Source organism: Girardinichthys multiradiatus, chromosome 11 (genome assembly GCF_021462225.1).
Source record: "Girardinichthys multiradiatus isolate DD_20200921_A chromosome 11, DD_fGirMul_XY1, whole genome shotgun sequence".
Classification (NCBI taxonomy): domain Eukaryota; kingdom Metazoa; phylum Chordata; class Actinopteri; order Cyprinodontiformes; family Goodeidae; genus Girardinichthys; species Girardinichthys multiradiatus.
Genome location: NC_061804.1, coordinates 36632456 through 36659884, shown reverse-complemented (window position 1 = coordinate 36659884; position 27429 = coordinate 36632456). Strand labels below are relative to the sequence as shown.

General features: G+C 41.3%; 2 protein-coding genes across 4 annotated transcripts in view; both read right to left on the bottom strand.

Moving 5' to 3' along the window:
- Nucleotides 1-1685: 1685 nt before the first annotated feature.
- Nucleotides 1686-13396, bottom strand: LOC124875818 (V-type proton ATPase catalytic subunit A). Its single transcript, XM_047378200.1, has 15 exons — nt 13231-13396; nt 12687-12785; nt 6444-6572; nt 6078-6292; nt 5860-5997; nt 5626-5777; nt 5307-5469; nt 4835-4943; nt 4515-4637; nt 4240-4354; nt 3926-3989; nt 3636-3839; nt 3280-3374; nt 2495-2666; nt 1686-2400 (listed from the first exon to the last, which is right to left on the bottom strand). The coding sequence occupies exons 2-15, from the start codon at nt 12766-12768 to the stop codon at nt 2308-2310; spliced, it is 1854 nt and encodes a 617-aa protein (XP_047234156.1). The 5' UTR covers nt 12769-12785; nt 13231-13396; the 3' UTR covers nt 1686-2307.
- A 645-nt stretch (nt 13397-14041) lies between these two features.
- wasf3a (WASP family member 3a) overlaps nt 14042-27429 on the bottom strand; it is a 44003-nt gene continuing 30615 nt past the window's right edge. Inside the window, exons 3-11 of one of the 3 annotated variants that reach the window (XM_047378497.1) lie at nt 24310-24399; nt 22331-22490; nt 18552-18686; nt 18284-18467; nt 18085-18202; nt 17807-17991; nt 16083-16304; nt 14846-15138; nt 14042-14766 (exon numbers count right to left, since the gene is read on the bottom strand). In XM_047378497.1, coding sequence (XP_047234453.1) covers nt 14609-14766; nt 14846-15138; nt 16083-16304; nt 17807-17991; nt 18085-18202; nt 18284-18467; nt 18552-18686; nt 22331-22463 — 1428 coding nt within the window. In that variant the 5' untranslated portion in view covers nt 22464-22490; nt 24310-24399 and the 3' untranslated portion in view covers nt 14042-14608. Of the gene's footprint in view, nt 14767-14845; nt 15139-16082; nt 16305-17806; nt 17992-18084; nt 18203-18283; nt 18468-18551; nt 18687-22330; nt 22491-24309; nt 24545-27429 lie in introns of those variants that run through there. The other 2 variants (XM_047378496.1, XM_047378499.1) reach the window with 2 other exon arrangements.

Sequence of the window (27429 nt, the reverse complement as noted above, 5' to 3'; positions counted from 1 at the left end):
TGAAAATAAAATAGACCAGAGAAAGGCGAAAACCTGGATATGGGGTTTTAGTTGGTCGACTAATAGTCTCATTAGAATAGTCCCAATGGTAAGGTGCCTTTTAAAAATACATTTTAAGAACTAGAAACCAGAAGAAACAAAAAAGGTTTTGATTCCAACAGAAATTTGTTTTCCATAAACTTTACTGTTTTATTATTGTGAGATCTCACAACTGTGTTACAGTTTCTTTTTTCTCTTCTCACTTTCTTAAGATTGAAGACAGGTTTCAGATTTGGATCTGAGAAATTCAAAGGCCACGAATCCAACATTTGAATGTTTTGATCCCTGAACCAATTAGTTATCACTTTTGCCTTGTGACACAGTGTGCAATTATGGAAAAAACATTACTGAGGAAATTACTGGACAAAGTTTTTCTTGCTATGTGATTTGATACCATGCTTTTAGGTAAAACAGTGATTGAACCTATCCTTTAACAAGAGGCAACACCACACATTAATGGTCCCATGATGCTTCCCTGTCAACGTAACAAAGGATTTAAAGTAGCATTCACCTTTTCTTCTCTGTACATTAATTTTTTCCAGATGAACAGACTAAAGAGGACTTCATCAGAGAGGCCAACATTACTCCAGTCCTCTATTGTCCAATCCCGGTGTATCCTGCAGAACGTCAGTCTGTCAGCTAATTCTGGAGTAGTAAATACAAAGCGAATGATGTTTGGGTGACTACGTTAATTTCCATCAACTTGGCAATTGGTTGCATTTCACATGATGACTTCCTATAGCAACTTAAACACAATGAAAAGTGTGGTAATGGTGGTAATAAAAACAAGTTATGTCTGTATCAAAACCTTTGGCCATGACATTTGAGGTGAGCATGTTTAGGTAATATGAAAAATGTAGATATGTGCACCAAAAATTTAAAAACACCCAAAAACCTAATTTTTGTAAAGGTCCCCTTATACAGACATTGTGTGACATGTTGGAGAATTTCCTCTGTGTTGTGGCCTTTTTGAGATTTAACACACCTTAATGTTGAGATCAGATCTCTGATCACAGTGTTCATCAAACTGCATCTAAAATGAGACGGGGATGCTCAGATGTGGCATATTTTAAACACATGCATGTAGAAATTGAGTTTTTAAGAGGTTAAGATATTATGGAGCTTTTTTCAACAGTCACCATGATATCAAAGCTCTGTGTGCCACCTTGTGGGGAGATCTGCAAGACATGTTTGATCACAAAAACTTTGACAAGTCAGGTTTAAATTTTTCTAGAGAACAGGGTTGTAATATTGAGGTGCAAACTGGAATGTGACTAACAAACCATAGTTGTGTGGGGATAACTTGTATAGGAGGGAAACCCAGACACTCATCTGCCCAACAACACTCCTCAACTCTTACCCAAGTATCCCATGCCACACTGTTTTTGCTTTAGGTCTGGATAGGCCTAAAAAGCATCCCAGGTACCCCCATACTCTCACAACGCCCTCCACAAATTAATGCTTCTACCAGGATAAAATCCAGACTGCTCCTCCTGAATCTGGAGGCTTGACCCTTGTTCTGAACCTCACTTCCAACAACACAGGAGAAACTTTTCCAGGGAGGCGGTGTGATCCCTCGATAGTTGGAATTTTGTTTTCTCAAAAAACCAGAGAATGTGATAAAAATCTCACTTCAAAGGAAAACATTTTTTGTATTTTTTTTTCATTTATTTAGAAGTACCACCAATACAATAGATATACATGTTTAAACAAACTAGATTAATTCATATTATACTTTTATACATTATATCAAGTATACAGTCCACATCACAATCACCCTCAAGAGGTAGGATGTAAAATATGCATTTATCCCCATTGACTACACCTTGAATACTCCATCCCTTTGTCCATCTGCATGGTTTAAATAAAGTTTTTTCAAAAACGTGCACTGCTCACCTTAAAAAGGGAAAAACAAAACCACTCTAAGTTAAGAGTTTGGTGCAAGTGCAACACCTGATCGAAGCCTGCAGGTTTTAACCACATTGTCATGAAGAAGAGCAGTGAAATGGGCTGAAACAAGGTGTGAAAGTCTCCACAGAACACAGCGAATGTCTTGCTGATGATATTCGATTACAGCAGCAGGTTTTTATCAATTAAAATCAAAAATGACCAAAATGAGACAAAAACTTATGATAGTCCTGGAATGTTAGAGGGGATGTAAACACGGGGAAAGAGTTCACATGAATGAGGAGGACAATCACAACATGAGCCAACGATTCTGGACTATATGGTTCGGCTACGTTGGTGTGGAGACGAGAGCCTGGAAGCTCACTCCTCTAAGGTCCGGAAGGAGTTCTGCATGTCTTCTAGCAGCTGAGCGTATTCTGCCTTAATCTTAGCTTCTCCATCTTTAACAGGGTCCTGAGGATAACACCAAACACAAACCTCTAGATTTATCCTGCTTTAACATGTGAAACACATAAATAAAACCAAACAATATGATCCTTGAATGTACCTTGAACTTCATGGAGCTGATCCTGTACAGGATCTCTCCCATGTGCTCCCGGATCATGGCCCAGGTGATCTTGTTGTCGCTCTGAGCTGTTGACTCCACTGCATGTCGGGCCATGTCGTAGAACGCAATCATGTTTGAGAGGATGCCAACAGTTTTGTAAAAGGGGCAGAACCTGCATGTGGAGGACAAAGGAGTGTTTGAACCTTCCAGTTTTACGTGATAATCACATGAAGCAAGTGACTCCTCAATCAAAAACCCGTTCCTGTAGTTTCCACAGAAATCAGAGCTTTTACAATAAAATCAACCTCTGGGATGTGCAGAATATGGATTATACCTGTTTTCAGGCTCAGCTATCTACCTAAATATCATACAAATTAGCTACTTCAGCTTTTACAGCATTTATTATCTTCTTAATAGATTCTCTACTATGCAATTGCTTCGCAAGTTCTAAATGGAAATGACAAAAGCAATCACTGTAGATCAGATGTGGGAGGTCAAAGCTGTTTTGTGTTGTTTTGAAGCCTTGTTGTGACAAGACAAGTCTTTTCACCAATTAAATAGTTTAAACGGAAAACAGTTAATACTATCTGTCACGGCATAATATAAAAGATCAAACTTAAGGAGCTCAAAGGGTGACGATTTCCATCATGTAAGTAGTTCAAAAAAGTACTCAACTTAGAAAAAAAAACCAAGATTTGCCATCCTAGGTGCATTCAGGACAACATTAGTACCCATGGTTGAGGTCAAATGCTAAAAAATAAAACAAAAGTAGGCCTTGTTCTCACCTGTCATAGGGAGTGTAACCATTCTGCTGCAGGAAGTCATCCTTAATGAGCTTAGCAACCTCGAGAGTGATTTTATCAGTCTCAGCGAGAGAAGCCTACAAACAAAACAGATCAGTGGTCGTTACATCCGCAGTGTCAGCAGCCAACAGCTGACAGAAACCGCATACCACATCAGATCGCACTCGTGGTTTAGTCCCTGTGAAATTACCCATTCACTATCAGTCTCATGTAAAAATTACACCAAAGACATCATGAATTACTGGCCTTACCACACAGATGGAAGTACTTTTTATCTGCCACATTTTTAAAAGTACAATTTCTAGATGTTTATTTTTTACCCTCTCAGTCCACCTTACCTTGCCTACAAGCTGCACAATTTCAGCCAAGTCCTCCTCCTCCTGCAGAATCTCCTTTGCTTTTGTACGAAGAGGGACAAACTCTGGAAAGTGCTTGTCATAATATTCATCCAGAGCTCGTGTGTACTTGCTGTAGCTGATTAACCAGTTTACTGACGGAAAGTGCTTTCTCTGAGCCAGCTTCTTGTCCAAGCCCCAGAAGACCTAGGAAGAACAAATAACAAAATGGCTCACACATATTAAATCAAATAGTAGCATCCACGGCTAACGCATCATGACCAGCTGCTTACCTGAACTATTCCCAATGTGGCTGAAGTGACTGGATCTGAGAAGTCTCCACCAGGGGGCGACACACTATCAGGAATCACCGAATTAAAGGAAGAGTCAGTTTAATGACTGATACAATGCAGGTCAAGTCTTTTATGTCAATTGACAAAACACCTTTGGAAGGTAAAGATGATCATTATATCATGATGTAAAATACTCTTTCAGTAAACTTCTAATTAAATGAGATTTTAAACAATCTAACAGGAAGCAGAACAGATTTAGGGTTTAGGGTTATTAAGTAAAAAAAAATAATAAATCAACAAAAACATCAACTGACGCTCCAACGATGCTGACGCTGCCTTCCCTCTCTGGATTTCCCAGGCATTTCACACGTCCAGCGCGCTCGTAGAAGGAAGCCAGTCTGGCGCCCAGATAAGCAGGATAGCCGCTGTCTGCAAGCAAGAGGGTCCACAGCTGATCATGAAGTCTGCTCTAGGATGGGTGCTTTTAAAACTTTTTTTTACATATGCAAAGCATTACCTTTTCTGGCCTGGGTTAGGTTTAAAGTCTTCACATTTCAAAAAATAAACAGCATATAGACGGTGAACTCACCTGCAGGCATCTCAGCCAACCTTCCAGAGATTTCTCTCAGAGCTTCTGCCCATCGAGACGTGGAGTCGGCCATCATGCTCACATTGTAGCCCATATCTCTGAAGTACTCAGACAGCGTGATGCCTGCAGAAACAAAAATATTCATCAAGACTGAGCAGCTTTTGTTCTACTAAACATGAACCCCATGACCATCTTTGTTGGTTTGAAGAATAAAAATAAAAGTACTTAAACGTACACAGTTGAAATCATACGGCTGTATTTACATGTAGCAGCAGTTAAGATCTACAGTGTAAATCCACGGTGACGTGGTTGGTTGGTACCTGTATAGATGGAAGCCTCTCGAGCAGCTACAGGCATATTGGATGTGTTCGCTACCAGTGCTGTTCTCTTCATGATGCTCTCAACTTTGCCATCAACTTCCATCGTAAGCTGTGGAGCAACGGACACAGTAACATTACATTAGTTTAGATTATATTAACATGCTTTAATGACGTAGAATAAAAAATAAACTGAATTTTTGATTCAGTTGCAGCGTTGAGTCTAAATGATTCTTTATGGTCTCATTTTTCTCCATCTCCATCCTGAAGAGGTTTTAGATCCATTGAAGGTGACAGACCACTGTAAGCATTCCTATAACTGAGTTTTAAAAGCAAGCTACAGGTTCTGGCTCCTGCTTGTTGCGGCAAATGTAGCTGCTGGAAAGTGAAAGCACGTTATATTGAGCTTAAAGGGTATAGAAAGGATTCCGGTCACATAAATTACACATTAAAACCTACAGGTTGTTCCACCAACCTCCGGGAAATCCCGCAGCACTTCAGACATTTCATTTCCACGTTCCCCACAGCCGACGTAGATGATGACGTCACTGTTGGAGTACTTGGACAGCGACTGCGAGATCACGGTCTTTCCGCAACCGAAGGCTCCAGGTATAGCGGTGGTGCCACCTTGTACACATCTATAAAGCATATTAATCACACAACTTTAATTGGCACTTTTTTTAAACAGTTGACAAATAAAGCCTTTCTATAATCGAGGTCAGATCACATGAACAGCTCACAATATCGTATAAATTCAGTTAAGAGCATAATTTAATATTCAAAGAAGCACTCACGGGAAAAGCGCATCAAGAACTCTCTGACCAGTCAACAGTGGATGATTGGCAGGTAATTTTTCTGTTACCGGGCGTATTTGTCGTACTGGCCACACCTGCATCATGGTGAACTTCTCCTTTACTCCTTCAAATTCAAGCTCTAGAACAACATCCTACATGCAAAAAAAGATCAAAGTGAAATACATGCATCATTTTTCCAACAGATGAGCGTTCAGCTTGATGAGCAGCGCTCACAGAAAGGTCGTAGTTTCCAGATGGAGCCAGGTAGGTGACAGTGCCTCTGTTTCGGGGTGGAAGCATGAGTTTGTGCTTGATTAAGGAATTTTCAAACACAGTCCCGTAAATATCTCCGCCTGTGATGTGACTGCCAACCTGGAGGCAGGACAAAAAGAAAAGGCGTCAGTCTGAGGGGTAGTCAGTAAATCCGCAGTCGTTTTGAAAATGTTTCTTACCCGAAGGTTGTGGCCAGGAGAAAACTCCCATTTGGTATCTCTGTTAAGAGCGCCAATATTTACTCCTCGTGGGATGTAGATACTTTGAGTGAGATCATTAATGTCTTTTAGTGGACGCTGGATACCATCAAAGATGGAGCCCATGATTCCCGGCCCCAGCTCTACGGAGAGGGGTTTCCCCGTTCGGAGGACGGGATCACCGACAGACACACCAGCTGGAGAATAACGTTAGGGGAAAATAAACACCCACAAGGCCGAGGCATCAGCAGATGCTTTTATAATAATTTCCTATTGTCCTTATTAAAAACTGTGACATGACATAATGTATTATTATAATGGAGAGTTTTGTGGCAGTAGAAAGGATACACGTCTCCTCATACACCTGGATAGTTGCCATGTCACCCTCTAAACGAATGATTTCTCCCACCAGCTCACTGTGACCGACACGAACCAGCTCGTACATGGCAGCTCCAGCCATCGAAGTTGCCGTCACCACTGTCAATTGCAGGAACAGGAATGAAAGACAACATCTTCAACTAAAAAATACAAAGCAAAAAGTTGGACCAGAAATCATTTCTTTTTCCTGCGTCTACCTGAATGCTACCAGAAGTCAGTCATTTTCTACCGCTTTTTCCATAGTGGGTCGCGGGGACCAGACGTCTTGTGTTTAAATTACCTTCGTAACAAAACAGTCATTTATCACTGTGGTTTACTAGGCTCACCACAGAGGGCATTAAAATCCCTCTATAGGGTACCGGTTTGTTATGTCTTCAAATTACTACTCTAAGACGTTTCTCACGATTACCTGCTCCTGACTGGATAATCGGAATATAAACGTTTGCCTCTTTTCCACTGACTTGTTTTAGCTGGCTCGGCTCTGCTCCACTCGGTTTCACTTTACTCGGTACGGTAACTGTTGTGTTTCCACTGACCCGCCGACGGCTGAAGCTATGGCGACTGAAGCCCCGCCTCCAGCAATGAGTGTAGTGTGCTGTGCTGCTATTAACGATATTGTGTTACATTGTCACATTAAAGTAATGAGTGAAATGATAAAAAATAAATAGAAAATAAAACTATAAATAAACTAAATACTAATAACGTTTGTATTAATATAGATGCTATGTTTTTTATGTCTAAAACGATCCACCGGGATAATTATCTGGACCACAGCCCAGCCAGAAGGTTCTGAAGCCTCGGGGGTTCTGATGTGAGGGGGTGTGGCAGGAGAAGCAGAGAGGAGAGACGCTGCTGTCTGGATGGTGAAGCTCCAAAGTTTGCCTGAAGAAGTTACAATTTTGGGCTTTATGAAGAACTTTTTGTCTCAGCCATGACAATAACGAGGACAAGGACTTAACACTAGAACTCCCAGGGCCGTCAATTTGAAGGTTTTGAAAGTTAGACATGCCATAACTCTGGTTTATTAAAACTCTTATCTTCCTGGCATCCTCCTGACGTTTTCTATACCTGTCTTTTGCATTCCTATGTCTCTTTTAAAAAAAATAAAGTAAATAAAAGATCTAAGTATTTCTACCTCTAACTACCACACCGCTATTTTGACGGCCCTATTATTTACATTGATATTTTTTTCCCGCGGCTGAGTATACGCGCGAGCGTTGCCTAGCAACCGCAACTCTAGAACGCAGTCTGAGAAGGAGATTGTTGGCATCCTACAAATGGCTTCTAGAAGGATATTTTCTGCTCAAGAGGCATTGGAAATGCTTCAAAAATTACATGATTGTGATTCTGGGTCGAGAGGGATTCTGACGGCTCTTGGTCAGTATTTAGTTCCAGTGACAGCGGGTCAGAGAGTGAGCCTCCCCCGACTAAAAAGCACAAGTCGTTCCATTAGCAGGAGGTTGTGACACATTATTTCAAGGTAGTAAAGACTAGCCTATGTAGCGATTTTATCATTTTAGGCTATAGTTTACAGATTAGTGAACTAAAAATATATAAACTACAGCAACAGTGCCACAATCAGCGCAGGTTCAGAGACGGGGAGAAGAGCCAGGAGCCCAGTGCCCAGCTATAAACCCAGCAATCCAGCTCACTGGCAGGAGAGAAACTAAAAAACAAGGTACTAATAATGGAAAAAGAAATAAACAATAAGTTAGGTCATAGATATAGTAGCCCTGTAACAACAATCTATTCTGCGCTTTACAGCCTTTTCATCACATGACGAGCGCACACCTGGGAAGGAGGAGGAGTAAGGAAAGGATGGGACTGTGTGGACAGTAGTAGGGGAGGAAGAAAGTAGAGGGAGGCGTCAGACCCAGAACACGTTGACAGAGCGCCAGATCCAAGAGGCCCAGACCGCGTTCCTCTGCTTGGTGGACGCCAAATCGCTCATCCACGTTCAGGGCTGCAGGGTGGCTGAGGCCGGCAGAGTTTTAGATGATTCTCCTCGGACATGAGTGTGGATGATCTGAAGGCATTTTTAGCACTAGTTTATGTCCGCGAAGTGAAAGGGGGGCGTAACATGGAGCTGTCCAGCTTTTGGTCAGATGAGTAAAGTTGTTTTTTTTTTTTTTTTTTAAATGTACCCACTACTCTGTATTATTTTTCAGTACTATTTATAAATAATAATAAAAACATGATAGGTTTTGATCAAATACTATTATTAATTCTTGTCAAAACCATAATTTTATAGCGTGCAAGAAAACCTTTATCATTCTGACCAATGTAATACGTTGATGTCATCACTGCCTCGCATCCAGAATGCTCGCCGTCAAAATGACGGGCTTGGGAGTTCTAGTAGAGTTAGAATTCTGGGAGTTCTAGTGTTAAAAGCACAAAACCACAGACTTTTGACCTTCAAAATTAGTTTTAAGTCGGATATTGCATATTCGTGCTCCGCAGATTCAGCAGGCTCGTCTTCCTGTTTGGTCCGATGCAGGCAGTGTGATTACGGGCAGCTGCTCTCTGCCTGCTCCCTCCTCCTGCAGATGCTGGTTTGCTTAAGGACCGTAAATAAATGTCCGAACCAAACAAGTTTCATGGTGGTTTTGTTTTGTGTGTTTAGGGGGGTGTGTTTTAGGCCGACTTTGGCCTATGGGCCGAGCGGTAGTGCAGAGTACCCGGCCTTCTTGGTGTCCCTGTCGGAGGTGCTGGATAGTGCCCCTCCCGGGGACTCCATTATTCTGCTGGGGGACTTCAACGCCCACGTGGGAAACGACAGTGACACCTGGCGTGATCGGGAGGAATGGCCTCCCCGATCTGAATCAGAGTGTTTTATTATTGGACTTCTGTTCTAGTCACCGACTGTCCATAATGAACACCATGTGCAAACATAAGGGTGTCCATCAGTGCACTTGGCACCAGGACACCAGAGGCAGGAGGTCAATGATTGACTTTGTTGTCGTATCATCAGACCTTCGGCCGCATGTTTTGGACACTCTGGTGAAGAGAGGGGCTGAGCTGTCCACTGATCACCACCTGGTGGCGAGTTGGATCCGCTGGAGGAGGAGAAAGCCGGACAGACTTGACTGGGAACGTCTGGCGGAGCCCTCGGCCAGGTATTCAACTCCCACCTCCGGGAGAGCTTTGACCAGATCCCGGGGGATGTTGGAGACATAGAGTCCGAGTGGAACATGTTCTCCACATCTATTGTCGATGCTGCTGCCCGTAGCTGCGGCCATAAGGTCTGCGGTGCCTGTCGCGGCGGCAATCCCAGAACCCGGTGGTGGACATCGGCAGTAAGGGATGCTGTCAAGCTGAAGAAGGAGTCCTATCGGCTGTGGTTGGCTTGTGGGACTCCTGAGGCGGCCGACGGGTACCGTGAGGCCAAGCGTGCTGCGGCCCGGGCTGTGGCAGAGGCAAAACCTGAGCCTGGGAGGAGTTCGGTGAGGCCATGGAGAAGGACTATCGGTTGGCCTCGAAGCAATTCTGGCAAACCGTCCAGCGCCTCAGGAGGGGGAAGCAGTGCTTCGCCAACACTGTTTACAGTGTGGGTGGGGAGCTGCTGACCTCGACAGAGGACATTATCGGGTGGTGGAAGGAGTACTTCGAGGATCTCCTCAATCCTGCCATCACGCACTCCCTGGTGGAAACAGAGGCTGGGGACACGGGGTTGGACTCTTTCATCACCCAGGCTGAAGTCACCGAGGTGGTTAAAAAGCTGGTGACTTCGCTGGTGACTGACCTGAAGCCCTGCCACCCCTGAAGCCCGCGGTGGCAGGGCTTCGGGGGTGGATGAGATCCGCCCTGAGTACCTCAAATCTCTGGATGTCATGGGGCTGTCATGGTTGACACGCCTCTTCAACGTTGCGTGGACAGTGCCTCTGGACTGGCGGAATGGGGTGGTGTACTTCATAAGTAGGGGGGACCGGAGGGTGTGTTCCAACTACAGGGGGATCACACTCCTCAGCCTCCCTGGTAAGGCCTACGCCAGGGTATTGGAGAGGAGAGTCCGACCGATAGTCGAACCTCGGCTTCAGGAGGAGCAGTGTGGTTTTTGTCCCGGCCGTGGAACACTGGACCAGCTCTATACCCTCTGCAGGGTACTTGAGGGTTCATGGGAGTTTGCCCAACCGGTCCACATGTGTTTTGTGGACCTGGAGAAAGTACTCGACTGTGTCCCTCGTGATGCCCTGTGCGGGGTGCTCCAGGAGTATGGAATCGGGGGCCCTTTATTAGGGGCCATCCGGTCTCTGTTCAAGCGGAGCAAGAGTTTGGTCCGCATTGCCGGCACTGAGTCGAAACTGTTCCCGGTGCATGTTGGACTCTGGCAGGGCTGCCCTTTGTCACCGGTCCTATTCATAACTTTTAGGATTTCTAGACGCAGCCAAAGGCCGGAGGGGGTGTGGTTTGGGGACCAGTGGATTTTGTCTCTTCTTTTTGCAGATGACGTGGTCCTGCTGGCCCCCTCTAGCCAAGACCTACAGCATGCACTGGGGCGGTTCGCAGCCGAGTGTGAAGCAGCTGGGATGAAGATCAGCTCCTCAAAGTCAGAGGCCATGGTTCTCGACCGGAAAAGGGTGGCTTGTCCTCTTCAGTTTGGAAGGGAGTTCCTGCCTCAAGTGGAGGAGTTTAAGTATCTCGGGGTCTTGTTCACGAGTGGGGGAAGAATGGAGCGGGAGATCGACAGACGGATCGGTGTGGCTGCCACAGTAATGGGGGCGGTGTGCCAGTCCGTTGTGGTGAAGAGAGAGCTGAGCTGAAAAGCGAAGCTCTCGATTTACCGGTCGGTCTACGTTCCTACCCTCACCTATGGCCTTGAACTTTGGGTCATGACCGAAAGAACGAGATCCCGGATACAAGCGGCTGAAATGAGCTTCCTCCGTAGGGTGGCCGGGCACTCCCTAAAAGATAGGGGGAGGAGCTCGGCCATCCGGGAGGGGTTTGGAGTAGAGCCGCTGCTCCTCCACATCGAGAGGAGCCAGTTGAGGTGGCTCGGGCATCTATACCGGATGCCTCCTGGACGCCTTCCTTGGGAGGTGTTCCAGGCACGTCCCACCGGGAGGAGGCCCAGGGGACGGCCCAGGACACGCTGGAGGGACTATGTCTCTCGGCTGGCTTGGGAACGCCTTGGACTCCCCCCCGGAGGAGCTGGAGAAGGTGTCTCGGGAGAGGGACGTCTGGGCGTCTCTGTTGAGTCTGCTGCTCCCACGACACGGTCCCGGATAAGCGAAAGACGACGAGTACGAGTATAGCCTTTCAATGAAAGCAGTCATCTCACATACATTTTGTTTTAATTGTTGATGCAGACACAGCGATACTGTGGTTATCATGCCGGGAGAATCTCATTCTAGCCCATGCCCATTGCCAACTCCAGAATTCAGCCTCAAATATACCCAGTTTATTTCTTTATCTACAGTAAAGCCAACATCCTTCATTTTCCTTGCAGATTTAGGTTTAAAGTAACAATGTACTTTTCCCCAACATGTTTCTTCTGTGTGGAAGTAAAATTAATATTTCTGAGGGCTCAGTCAGAGTCCAGACTTGAATCTGGTAGACAATCTGTGGGGAGAGCTAAAAATTAGGGTCATGGCAAAAAGGCCTTCCAAGCCTAAAAACGGAGAGCTAATTATCCTGAGACAGACTGTCAAAATACCAGTGGAAACATTCAAAAGCTGCTCAGCTATTGTAAGATATATATGATTGCTTTATTGCATAGAAGCATAGAAGTTTCCAATGATGACTGAGAAGAGTATAAGTATTGTTTGACATGCATTTCTTCAATAAAATGTATATAAAGAGAAAAATCACTTCTATTAAAATTGATACTCCTTTTACATTTTTTTCAGAGACACATGTCTCATTTCCTGCAGTGGTTGTATTATTTTTAAATTGGTTTTACTTAAGATGTTATGTGAAGCACTTATTTAAAAAAGTGCTCTAGAAATAAAGCTTTACTTCCCTAAATGTATATTTATGTCATTACTCCTAACTGGGGCATATCGTTGGATTAAAACCTTCTCAACTGTGCCACCTTTTTCATACAGCAGATTTATCTTCATAACCTTGTTATGTTGGCTTTTTGCAATACTATGCTGTAACATGATCTACTCCTAGGGATTTCCTGTACAGTTTATATAGCCTCAGCTCTCTTTATGACAGCATTAAAAAGTGGAAAGCGCAATGTAATGAGACAGAAAATGACCAAAACCCGACCTGGTCCTGAAACTCCATGAACATATCCGAACAGGCTTTCTCGCTCCTCGTCCTGGATCTTAGGAAGCTTTGATGTGTCCATAGCTTATAGTGTATCTCCTGCAAAGATGAAGAGGAGACAAAGTTGATTTAACTGTGACACAATCAGCTACACAAAACTTTGACAGCATTTAAAACACGGATAGGCTGAAGTTACACAGCATCTGATCACTTATTTATTGTTTCAGTGTAACGTGATCAGTGGGTAGCACAGAATGATAGGAGGATTAAAGTGGTAATCTTTTGCAAAAATTCTTCTGAAAAAATTAATGGACGAGTTATGCAGATCACAAGCTAACTTTTCCCTTTACAAGGACAGATGGCTGTCTCATGTTTCGAGTTCAAAGCTGATCTGTGTGTGCGAACGAGTCAGGTGACAAGCTAGCACGCAGTCCCTTTACTCATCATATTCACACAAACTCAAACATATCACACGACACTCTACTAAAGACTAAAACAATATCTGTGAAGCAAACACCAAATAGCGCCGACGTGAGTAGGTTACCTTAAACTGTAGCTGTGGTTGTGCCCAGGTTTGTCTCTACTGTAGCAGGCTGAGGAGGCGCTTTCTTGTGCTGTGCTAATCACCTGAGCACCGGTCTGTCAGGGGAAGAAAAAGTCTCCATTTTGGCTCAAGCAACTTCCTGTTTTCTCCAACGACGTTAGCTGCGTTTTGAGCCATTATGGCGTCTGATGCTAAACAGTTTCATAGCCTATGCAGTTCCGTCGGTCCATTCACGTGTAGCAGGCGCATTACTGACCCCTGCTGGACACAAGTAGAAACGCACATCACTTACAATGCCTTGTAATGGTATTCAATTAATTAATTAATTAATCTGTCATTGTTTACAGAAACCTTTTCATACACAAGGATGATAAAACACCTTATATTACAACCAGGGGTGATGGGCATTGAAAGAAAAAAAACTAGTAACAATAATGAAAAAACAGACCAAGGAAAGATGAACTGAAGAGAGCAGAAATTTTAAAATTAAAGAAAAATGAGCATTTAAAATATTAGATTTGTGTTTGGAGTGTTAATGATGAAGAGGAGGTACAAAAGTCTTGACATAAAAATTCAAAAATAGGTTGAAAACATCCTGATAAAAGCATTAAACCTAGGTTACAAATGATTAAAAAAGCAAAATAAAATCTACATTTAATGAAAACAGCTAGTATAAAACTCTGAAAGAGTACATTCAATTATTTAAAATCAATCCAAAGCTTAACAGCTTAACTCAAACTTAGTTTTTGGAGGGCCAAGAAAGAGGGAAACAAATGTAGGGAAAGATAATGTGAAGGACAAGAAACTTACATAAAAGGTTTATAAAATATTTATTGATATTTAAGCATATTCTAAAACACTTCACAACAAACAATACTACTACCAAGGCTGTGAAGCACAAAAACGACCCTGACACTTTAGAACGGACATGGATGCAAGCCAGTCATGGCTTGTATTATTTATATTAGTATTTGTTTTCCTAGAGAGGCTTTTCAGAATATATTTTGTTAAAAAAAGATCTGGTGATAATAAACTTATAATCCTTATGGGAAAGATCTGTTTTTAATTTGTCAGTTTTGATTAAGAGGACATTTCAATGGAACAAATAAAAACAAAACATATTTTAAAATTGATCAAACACATATAGTTCATGTTTTTTTTTCAAGCAGATGATGTAAATACTCATCTAGTTCACACTAGTGGTGCAAAATGAGCATTTATCATAGTTGCACAAAACAGCAATGTATCAGTCCAGAATTATGAACATAGGGAGCAGCAGTGGCATTGTTTATCCACTAGATGAAGCCACAATTCAATTTCTCTTTTTAGAGGGTCCCCTCAAAGTCCACGTCAATCAGGTGCTTCAGTTTGTGTGAGGTCAGTCTGACCAATCATTTTCATCAAGATCAGAGTCATCCTCAGAGTCACTGTATTCAACTGCGATGCGTCTGGAAAGGATGGTGGCCACGTCATTGCCCACCGGCTCCCGCTTGCTCTGCTGTTCTTGCTGCTCTTGAACTTTCTTCAGCTGGATGCCTAACAATACAATAAAACATTAATTAGGCTTAAAGCAGCCAACGTTTTCACAAAATTACTTCAGAAAAGCCATGCTCACCCATCCGAATGGCAGACAGCAGGTCACTTCTGGCATCTCTAACCGGTTTCATTTCAGTCCTGCCGGCCTCATTGTGTCCTAGTGGGTGTGAGGGCACAGCTGGGGGAGGCAGAGGTGGAGGCGGGGGACCTGGGGGAAGCGGGGCCATGCATGGCCCCTGTGGAGGTACTGGTGGGAGTGGGTAACCTGGTCCTATGTGCACAGCTCCATTATGCAGCGGTGGTAGTGGAAAGCCAAATGCTGTCTGGGCTGATGGGATGGGTGGGCCTTGGGGAGGAGCCAGGGGAACAGAGCTGTTCAATAGTAAGATCAGAATTAGTGTTGCAAACCCTGGAAAATGAAGTTACATTTGAAACGTGCTTATTTTGCGGCTATCAGCCTGAAGCTTTTCTACACATATTGTGAGCGTATCAGTTTGGGCCTTTAAACTGGTTTATTTAAATCAGTATTGTTTTCTGGGTCATCTGATAATACTACATCTAACTTAGGTGATTTTAATAAACAATAATTGGTTTCCTCTTAACCCCACAGGGTCAAAATGACTCATTCAGGATAAAAAATAAACATTTGCCAACTCTAATATTTGGTTAAATGTCCTTCAGAAAGTCACAGATAAACTTGACACTTTTGTAGTCACCAATAAAACATAATTCTTGTGTTTCACAATTTCTGATGAGGGTTACAAGTTTTTTTTAAATTGGTTGGTTTCCAGGGACTTCACTCTTAAGTATAGGCCATGAATTTTCAATAGTTTTAAGGTAGGGCTATTTCAGAGACATAGTGTCAGACTGCTTTGCTTTGATGGACCCTGTGCTAAGGTTTAATAATCCAGTGGTTGATCTTCGGTGCTGTTTAGAATTTTGAAGTATGACCCAACCTGTTACTCTCAGATGAAAGGGTATTTGTTGGGTTATTCAAAAACAACCCAGAAACCACCATGGCTCAAGCCAATCGTTAACAACACCAGAGTCACTATCCAAAGTGAAGCAATATTAAGATCAATGTTGACTTAGAGGTTATTCATGAGAAAAAAGCTCCTGCTCCAAAATTGACACCTTTAAGATACAACTAATTTGCAGATTCGAATGAATCTGCATAAAATTTAAACTTGTACACTTCATTCTTAAGCAGTATTCAGTCCAGAAGATGGTTCCAATCAACCATTAAAATCTCAAAATTATCTGACATTCTTGCTGATAATGTGTGCGTGTAAAGTCCTGACCGGCACAATACATACTTGCAGTCTGTAACCAGACATGCAGAGCCATTTAATCTGTCTGCAACATGGGGCTCTGCTGCAGCATAGGTAACTCTCTTGTAGTTGACATCAATGCTGTGGTATTCGTGCTCCACAGGTGGTGAGGGTTGTGCGTTTCCTGGGATGTAATCATGAGACTTGGCATAGTTGCAAGCAGCATGAGCAGGTACCGGAGGGATTGGGTACTCCCGAAGGTCAGGCCTGGATAAACAATGACAGTGAGAGAGATTATGATGCAGATGCCTTCGCATATCCAGATGGTCCTTTTTTTTTTTTTTACCCCCACATGCTTGATACAGCAGGAATGAAAAAACTAACATGCAGTGGAGGATGTGCAGGGCATTGAAAAAGTATTCAATTTTACTCTGCATTTGCAAATTCTTTGACTTTCAGCAATAAAAGTGAGAAACAACTTTTTTAAGATCCTACAAAAGAAACATTGAGAAAAGTGAATAAAATGGAAAATGTCACTGCTGAATTAGTTAATCGGCAACACTTGGTTAAAAACATCCAAAAATGTTTAAACTTAAGACGGTGGGCCAGCATGGCAATGATTTAATGGATTACAACAATTTTCTTCTAACATTTAAAAAAAATGTGTATTATCTCCCTTGCACGATATAATCACAATAAATCACTGAATGTATCTGGTAAAATCCCTGCACAAAAGAAACAAGATTGAAAAGCCATCCTGAATGAGGTGCTATAATAAAAACAGATCTGATTCTGTTGTGGGAATTATGTCATGGCTTAGGAAGCCTTTCTAAAACATTTCATTTCTGCAAAGTACAAACTACGGGAAGGGATTGACTGAAATAAAAAAAAGTCTTTTTGTGCCCAGCTGTAAAGGCAACAGTGCATGTTCTGGTACAACATACTTTTTCTAGTAAACGACTTGCTCAAATCAGGATGAAAAGCAGCATTATGCAAGTATCAAACTAGACTCTGTATAGTCAGGAGCTTCCCCTATCAGAAACATTTGGCACAATAATAAACTGAAATAAAATAAAATGCGCAGTTGGTAGCACTGTTGCCTTGCAGCAAGAAGGTCCTGGGTTCAATTCCCGACCAGGGGTCTTTCTGCATGGAGTTTGCATGTTCTCCCCGTGCATGCGTGGGTTCTCACCGGGTACTCCGGCTTCCTCCCACAGTCCAAAGACATGCCTGTTAGGTTAATTGGTCACTCTAAATTGCCCTTAGGAGTATGAATGAGTGTGTGTGGTTGTTTGTGTGTTGCCCTGTGATGGACTGGCGACCTGTCCAGGGTGAACCCCGCCTCTCGCCCATAGACTGCTGGAGATAGGCACCAGCTCCCCCGCGACCCACTATGGAATAAGCGGTAGAAAATGACTGACTGAAGTTAAAATTAACCAATTGGAATCACATTTGCAGCAACCTATCTAAACAGGTGAGGCTGTTACGTTTCATTGCATTACATTGATATTAGCACATATATTCAGATAGAAAGGAAAAATAATAGTTTCAGTTTTAACATTTGACTGTGTACCAGTGTCAGCGAGTTCTCCATGATTCCAGTCTTTGCTCTTTTAACTACTACTTCAATAAATCAGCATCATAATTCTTACAAATGCAAAATTATACAACACAGAAAATTTAACACAAGCAGAATTAAAATAACATGACAAGTGGGTGGAACAATCTTTTTAAATTTTTTTAAAAAAGGACACAAAGGATACTCTTACCTGCTATCTGGAGACAGTGAACCTTCTGATGACGCTTCTCGTCGAAGGGTTTTCGGGTGGCGTGGATCTGGACGGAGCTCTTTATCAAAAGCCATTATGTTCCACTCTTGTCTACGGTTTCGAGCCTTCCTCACCTTTTTCACCTCCCGCTGGAGGGTGCTGCTCTCCATACATCGCTTCTGTTCCTGGGAAAGCGTAATAGAAAGACAAAGAAGAGTGAATATTTATACAAACCGTAAAATACATAAACAGAGATCCAAACAAGGCCGTGCAGTTACTCTTTGTCTCCGCCTTTCTTTTCTCTTGTCCTCAGTGTCCTGAAGCATCTTCTCCTTCCACAGATCAAAAAAATATGATGGATCCGAATAGAATTTCATTGCATCGACGGAGTCCTGTCTATATCATATGAAACAAAACTGTTTGCAAAGACTGATAATATAAAGTGACTTGATGTTTGATGTAGATCACTTGCAGCACCTGTAATCAGTAAGGGTACCAAGAGGGGGAGGTTTGTCACAGCCATCATACATTTCTTCAACAGAACTGGGAGTGCTGCCTTTCGACAAAACCTGCTGGTCCTGGACCGCAGAGCCTCGAAAGGCCTTCCTCATGTTCATGTCGTGAAGAGACACTATGAAGCAGCAAGAGCCAAGATAAAAGTCTGTTAAAAGGAAATGACTGTAAAAAAATTGTAAAAAAAACAAACAAAAACAAAACGCAACAGGAGGTTTTTCAGTGAACTGACCCTCCTCCACGCTGGAGTCCAGCTGGGTGACTTTGACAGCCAAGCGGTCAATACGGTCCTGGAGAGAGTTTGCCCGAGTGTAAAATGTGTTGGCCTCATTAAAGAGCTCTCCAAACACATTTTCTGCATGTTTACCTGCAACAGAAACAAAAGGAACGGAATACAAAGGTTTAAATGTTAGAAAGCACTTTAATAATAAAGACCAATAATAAAAATATGACTTCACAAATCCAAATATTACAGGAAAAATTAATTGTATTAATTCTGATGTGCACTGTGGGCTGTTTGCATGCTACCACCATAACAGCTCCTATCGACTTAGTGTGAAAGCTATCTTAGGCTGTCAGTGTTTAGATCTCCACCCAACAACTCTAAATCTTATTTGCTTGGTAGACATAGCTTTACGGTAAGCTCTAAGCCAGGTTTACTTGACTTAATCCACACACACACACACACACACACACGCACACACACACACACACACACACACACACACACACACGCACGCACGCACGCATGCACACACGCACACAACTTATTAACCAGATGCCCATGAGAAAATTTTTCTTTCTTGATCCCTCATATGGCAAAGAGACAACCTTCATAACAGTAATATGTCCCTTCTATGGACAATACCCTGAGTTACCTCCAATACAAGACACTAGCAGCCATCAAAGTGTCCATAATTTGGGCACTTTGATGGCTCATGAAAATAAAGTGAACAAGTTTGGTGCTAATCACTTATATCACTAATATTAAAACAACAGACACACTTCTAACCTTAAGTGGATGCTGCTGTAAATTAGTTAGTTATGGTCAAATATACTAAAACATGCAACTCCACTACAATATCTGATGCCATATAAGATACAAGGAGTTTTGTGGGATGCCTGTCCAATCTATCCTTAAATATGCATGTTTTTCCAGCTCAGACATTAAAGATACTGTCTAGTGGTATATTTTCTTTTCACCAACAAATGCACATTGACACCATGATTTTGACACCATGATTTCTCAAAATACAAAAAAAAACCTTCCTTATAGACTGCACACAGAGAGTCAAGGTGTGCCCTAATGTCACCTCGGACATCAAGATCCATTCCACCTCTCCTCAGGGCTGTGAGCCCCTCAGTTCTTCGTTATGTACAATGCCGAATTATGCAAAATCCCACCATAGTGACACATCTTCAAATTTGCAGACGAAATTACTTTAGAGGGGCTGATCTCTGAGGAGGTGGATTCCATCTACTGGCATGAAGCAGAGTGGCTCTTGACCAATGGTCTAGTGGGAGAGCTGCATGAGTTGGTAACACTGCTGTCTTGCAGCAAGAAGGTCCTGGGTTTGAATGCTGGTCTGGGGTCTTTCTGCATGGAGTTTGCATGTTCTCTCCGTGCATGTGTGGGTTCTCTCCGGTTACCCCAGCTTCCTCCCACAGTCCAACACATGACTGTTTAATTGGTCTCTCTAAATTGCCATTATGTATGACTATGTATGACTATGTACCCTGAATAAGGATGGGGTACCTTATTTTTCACCCAGTAACTGCTGGAGGTAGGCACCAGCTCCCCCATGACCCTGCACAGAAAAGTGATCATAAACAGTGGATGGATGGATAGATGGATGGATGGATGGATGGATGGATGGATCTTGTGGGCTACAGTAAAAAGAAAACATCCAACCACTATACATCAAAGGGGTCTGTGGAGATGGTGCCTGACTTCCATTTCCTGGGACTCTACATCACAGAGGACCTGAGCTGGGGCATAAACACACTAGAGCTCATAACTAAGACTCAGAAGAGACTCTATTCCTAAGAGTCTTTAGGAAAAATAAGACCCTTCAGAAACAGCTGCCTATCTCTGCTGGGAGCATCATGTGTTATTGCCCCTGTGTAGGTTCTCCAGCTGCTGCACAGCAGGACAGAGGAAAAAACTACTACCTAAAAACTGCCCAGGGTATCACACCTGTCTACCCTCTCTTGAAGAACTGCTTTGGTTCTGTTGACTCAGGAAAGCTAAAACATTGCTAACTAGAAAAGCACTCATAGAACGCAGACCTCTGCCAAGGCAATAGAGTAACTGAAGCATATCAGCCTTTTTCCATGCTGATGAGCTATATTCTGGATGACCGCTACATGTCAACTGATGTCAGGGTGACGAACCATGTAGGAATTCCAAGTTGTTGCACCATGGTCTGGCCATGATAAAGAATCCTTCAAAAAAAAACTGAAACCACCCTGGAAAATCAAATTATCTACTCCTTATCCTAATACGCACCTCGTCAGATAATGTTATCCAAAGATGGACAGACAAATGCAGACAAAAATATAACTTCCCTGGCAGAGGAAATGACTGATCCCAGTCACAACCTGTTCTAGCTGTTGCCAACACGCAGGAGATACAGAAGCATTAAAGCAAGGATTAAAAGATTTAAAAGTTGTTAGGGCTGGTAACATCAAAATATGCACAAGAATTGAGCAGATTAGCATAAACAGTATGGTGGGTCAGCAACCTTTGACCGATTGTTAAATAAAATGCACTTGAGCTGCATAAGGTTCAACGTTTCATGTCTCAGCCAGAGTTTGACTCTGACGACCCTTACCCCATGATGGATCTGCCATAGAAGAGGTTCATCTACAGACCTAACCTTCCTCAAGAAACACAGTCTGCTTTGTCACGTCTTGTAGACAGCTTCACTGTTGCATGTCCAGTCCAGTCTGTTGTCCAGTTGAACACTGGAGTACTCCCCTAACATTTCCACTTCTTCTCCCATGATGGAAATATTGTTTGAACTATACCTGTTTCTCCTGAAATCCACAATCATCTTTTTTGTTTTATTCACATCCAGATGAGATTATTGTTCCTACATCATTTCTCTTGCTTTTTTCCTCTGGTGTTGACTGAAAGGATCCTGATGGTATGGGTTGTACTGCACATGCATGCATAAGGCTGACTGTTAGTATTTAGTTCATCGCCATTCTGCCTGGTGGGCACTTCAGGCAAAAGCAACAGGACTTGGAAATCTTTTCAGTGAAGTGCGTGGACCAGACTATATCGTTTTTATACCAACTCGGCTCAAAATGTTCGCTGACTGTCAGTGAAATCTGTGTCATTTTATTCGGCCCTGGTCCTCTTCACAAACCTCTTCCATACCTTTTATTGTTGTCACATTTTCAGGCAGTGATCTCACATGCAGCTCAAACATTTCCTGCAGCTGTTTTGAATACAAGTAAACAATAGAAATCTGATTCAAACAGTGTGAACAGAGGAACAACAACAACAAAACATGGATACTCAAAAGGATTCTGATCTGTTACGTTATGACTTTTGTGAAGTCACCAGAAGCATGTGCACATGGAAGCTTGTTTTAGGGATTTTATCTTGATTAAATAATGATTTATAACAAAATAGTAAAATAAATAGGAAAGCTCACCATGGCATGTTTTTCTAAAGGTGACAATCTACAATTTGGCTTTTAGCTTTAAAGGCGTTAATCTGTAATGTTCTGTGTTAGCTTTTTTTGCAACTCGCACCAACGTAGATACAGAAAATTTGTGCAATATTACTTGTTCAATATGTGGTCTACAAACTATCATGTATTGTAGTTTTCCTGTGATTTTCTGTGTGTTTAACACCTCTGTGGAAACATTAGACTTTAAAATCAAGCTTGATTAGAAGTTCCAGGTAGTTTTCATGTGAAATGAAAAATATCCTGTAACTCCACTGATTCCATGTTAAGGGGGCATTTGAATATACATTCTTAACAACTAGGAGCTTACTCAGACAACTGAGCTGACGGATCACGGTAGATAGCGTGTTATTGGTAACACATTCCAGCTCATTGCCAATCCCATCAGGCACTGCGTCATGGCACAGGTGTCGAGGCTCAATTTTTCTCTTGACCAAAGGCATGACTCCTTCTCACATCTCGTCGACTGCCTGGTAGGAGAATAAAGGATGCAAAAATCAGTTCTCCAGCTAACACAGCCTGCAGAGTAGACTATATTCTGTGTTTATAGCAGAGACAATAAAATTAAACACAGAACACAGTGGCCCATGCATTAAAAATAAGGCTCTGGGTTATGCAAAAAGCTGCCACTGCAAGTATTACATTTTAAAATGATATTTTTAGTCTGGCAGAAAATATGATTTTGTGAAAAGTATAAAGTAAAAAAAAAAACCTTCAAAGGTTTGTTATTTTTGCGGATTTTTACATTTGACGCCTTTTCGAATTAATTTCCGCATGTCAAAGTAGAACGTTTCACTGAGCCGCACTGTAAAGATACCTCATGCTTTGCATCTTCTTTATCCAGAAAGCTTATGTCATAAAAATTACGAGAGATAGAACAGATGTGTTATTTTTCCGAGTACTTTGCAAATGAATTTACAAATCTTTAAACGGACTTGTCAAATGATTCTCCGCTGATGTCAGCCAGTTAACCATTATAATAACCAAGCAGACTGACAACAATTGTGCATTTTTTAGACTTTCTTTTGCCATATGTCAGAAAGAGAACAGGCTTAATTACAAATGGACACTTACAACAGCTTGTCTGACACTGTGTATAGTAGGGAGCCTAAGCTCTGATACACATTTTAATATTTTTTTTAACATAATAAACGGGAGGAGTTTTTTAGAAACGTTAAAGAGATGTCACAGTGACATGGATCTATGTCTCATTTTTAGAAAAGCTTTAAGTTTTGCCAGTTTTTGGTTTCTCATCAAACACAAACAATGGTCACCTACTTTACATACAGCTTCCTACCTGCAACCCATAAAATGATTCATTTATAAACTAAAAGCTCCCTTAATGTGTAATTTAAACTGCTTAGCTGCTAAAACACGTAAACTGACATTGGAAGCATGGAAGTCAGATGTATAATACATAAAAATATCTCAAACTTAATTAAAAGAGCATCTACAAGCAGTTTTGTATATATACTATAAGTCTAACAACTATAATTTGGTTCTGACAATTTACTTCTAATTTGTTGAAAGTCAGAGGTCAAACTCAAACATGTCTCTCAGGTGATGCATAAAAACATGGTGGTCGGTGAAAAGCATCTTGAGAAAAATCACCAGCTATAATATTAATGTTGTAGCACTGTGTTGTGCTCAAAGTAAAAATATGTCTTTTCTTTAAGATTTCACAGGCAATTAATTTATGTCCAAGTTTAAGAAACCAAACAGTTCAAGCTAGTTACGGCCTGTACTTGTATTGCACTTTATCTAGTCTGAAGACCCCAAAGTGCTTTACACTACAATCAGTCATCCACCCATTCACAGTGGTAGGCTACAGTGTAGCTGCCATACAATCGGCACCACCGGGCCCTCTGACCATCAGCAGGCATGGCGGGTGAAGTGACTTGCTCAAGGAAACAACAACTAAGACAGACAGAGCGGGGGTTTGAACTGGCAACCGACCATTTACAGGACAGAAAAATACACACAAATTTTGTTTTTAAATAGGTGATTAGAAATGACGGTTAATCATATTTTTAAATTGCCATGGATATGATTTATTTTTCATTAATATCTGTTTTTGTATACATATTTGTATAATGTAAAATCTTTCCGGCTTGTTTTTTCTTTTAAGCTTATTCATAACTTCAAGCTACCAAAACTTTAATATTTCTTAAATTGTGCTAACTATTGCTATCAGGTATTCTAAATTTTCCTGACTTTCAAAAACACACAAATGGTGAAATGTTTGAACACTTTTATTCAAAAGAGCAGTTACGTAAAAAGACTGCCTACCGGTGAACTGTAGACAGTTGCCTCTGTCCTGGAAAAGTATTTTCGATGGGCCAGGCTGTCTGCTGGGTCCAGAGATGTTTTTCCTGTTTTCTAGCAAGCAGGGGAACACCTGTCACAGTTGAGTCAGAGCGGTTTCATCCAAGTTAAAGGGACTATCAGAGGGCCTGCTTTTGTCAACTATATGTGTGAATAGGAATAGTTGTCCTCTCAAGTGCAGTTCACTGACAATAAATCCCTACGTCCAAATAACAGCCTGAGCCAGGAAGGGATTACCCAGTAGATTTACTCTTGCTGTCCAATCACAGACGTCAAGGCTGGCCGTGTTACATCCAGCCTTATTTCAGGATGTAGTATTTATATAGCATAGTAATGCATTCCATGAATTTAAGGGCAAAGAGCAACTCAGAATTTTTATACAATACATGAAAGTAAGAATCCGCATATACCACAGGTATCAACATATTAACATACATGTTAAAACTTTTAGACTTAAACAGTTCAGATTCCGAGACATTTGAATCTTTCATATCACATAAACAGCAGCTTGTCAGTCTAATCTGGTCTATTATCATCTCAGTGGGAATGACCTGGATAAAAAAAAAGAAACAGACACTTGGAATGGGATCTAAAAGCCACACACATGCACCATCCTCCTCTCACAGATGACAGACTGGATTTAGGGAGGTTGTTGGTGTAACCTAGATATGGAGCTTGAATCTTTACAGGCATCATTACATCAAACAATAACTCAGAGCTGTTTTATTACAGCCTATGTAAAAGAGGCTTTGTTTAATCTAGGTTGTTGTAGTCTGGATTGTTGATTGGTTTAAAAGATGAACCCACCAACCCCACCTTCAGTGTGAAGGTGGAGCAGGCATCCTAACGTAGGGATCCAACTTTAAGAGAAGATGAAGCCATAGGGAAGACGTTGAAATTAACCCCATTCTATTCAATTTAATTCAATTCTAAAATACTTTATTCATCCCAAAGGGAAATTAATTGTTGTTGTAGCTCATATTATGCAGATTTCTTCAAAGAGCCGTTGTAGATTTCGTAGCCGCTGTTCATAGTATAAGGCATAGCATTATTCCTTTTGTTAAGATAAGCAAAAATGTGAAGAAAAAAATCGAAAGCAACCCCTGTGACTCTGCTCCTTGAAGAAGCATCCTAAGCAGTGATTACTTCAAAAAAATCATCAATTTTTCACATTTTGTACATTGTTGTGCTGTATTTTTTCACAGTGTTGCTTTAAGTTCAGTAATGTTTGTGTTTTGCATGTATTTACTAATCCTCCAATGTCCTTTAAGTACTTCATTTGAGGTGTGGTTTGGCATTTGATAAGATTATTGCTAAAACTTGATTACTTCACAATCAGAATCATAATCAGCTCTATTTGCCAGGTTTGTGCTAACAAACAAGGACGTTTGCTTTAGTGTGGTTTCAGTTCCACTTGCTTGTACCTGTACTCAAATAAGAGTAGTGTCACTTCATATTAATATTGCTCAAGTGGAGGTAAAAAGTATGGTGCATTAACTCATTTTGCATTACTCTTAAAGGTACATATTATTCCAAAAAGTTACACAAGTTACACAAAAAGTTACACAAGGAAATGTAACTGAATAAATGTAGTTACTACCCACCTCTGGTTATAACAATTTTTAATTTCTCTTTAGGATTTTTGAAATTTTTGAAATTGAATTGAATTGAATCAACCATTTGAGCAGATACATTAAATATCAGAGCCTATGATAAATGTTGGCAACTCCAAGCTCAATTTTACATTTTACAGGAGACCTTTTTAATAAATAAATTGTATTTTTCCGCTTGATTAGCTTACTGCTTCTAACTCCTCTTTCTTTATGTCATCTGTACAATTTGATCATCACCTCTGGAAATGTTTTTTTTTTCAGGGCTCTTTTGACAAAACATCAGAGAATTCTGACTGTTGTAAGAATATCTGCAATAGATAAACACACAGAAAACAAAGTGAACTTTTAAGAAATCAAATCTCACACTTTCCACTTCAAAAGTTTCTTGTTTCATATTTTGGAAGCTAATTCTTAATGGATGCAATAGGTCAATACAATAAAAGATTATTTCACAAAAACTACTGATTGTATTCCAAAAAATATATATATTTCCTGTGCATTAAACTTTTATTTGTATTGAAATGATAATGTTAGGATGCACGCACCTGAGATTGTTTATGTTTAAATGATGCTGTGATGATGCGCCTGAGGAGAAACCATGGCAACCACAGTTCTCCACATCCTTTTGTCTACTACAGGGACCATGTTATCTACCCATCTCTGATTCTGACTGAACAGATTAACGGCGTCAGTTAATTACTTGTCAGTTTAGACATCAGGCATGAAATATATAAAAATGAAGACATTCTCATGTCCCCTGTACATCATTTGACACATTATGTCTTCTATTCAAACCCTAAATCAAAGAATTAAAGAGGAGCTTTACCATTTGATCTGCCATACTGCTGGTAAATGACTCAGGTGAACAAATAAGGTACTGCTTCAAAGTTTTTCAAAAGACATAAAATTCTCAGTCATGTTTTAAACTGTTCAGAAGGATGATCCCAAAGCAGCTGACTTTAGTCACCAAGTCACTGCGCTAATATGGTAGGACAATTTGATTTATTACACCGTTGTTATTCTGAGTTGGACTCTGTAATTAAAATAAACTGCAGCAGAAAAAAAAAAATTGTTTTCCTTCAACTATCACTGCACTACTGTATTTCACAATGTGTTTCTGTTGGGAGAAATCAGACCATGTGATGAATGTTAGCATCTTGAAGCTCATTTTTACATATAACATGAGAAAGACTATGGTCTACCTCTTTGTGTTGTCTTTACAATTTGATCTCCAGTTCTGAAAATGTTTCTTTCAGAGATTATTTCACAAAAACTGCTGATTGTGTTCCAAAAGAAAATATATTTCTTGTGCATTAAACTTTTATTTGTGTTGAAATGACAATGTTAGGATGCACGCACAGGAGATTGTTAATGTTTAAATGATGCTGTGATGATGCGCCTGAGGAGAAACCATGGCAACCACCGTTCTCAGCATCCTTTTGTCTACTACAGAGACCCTGTTATCTCCTTG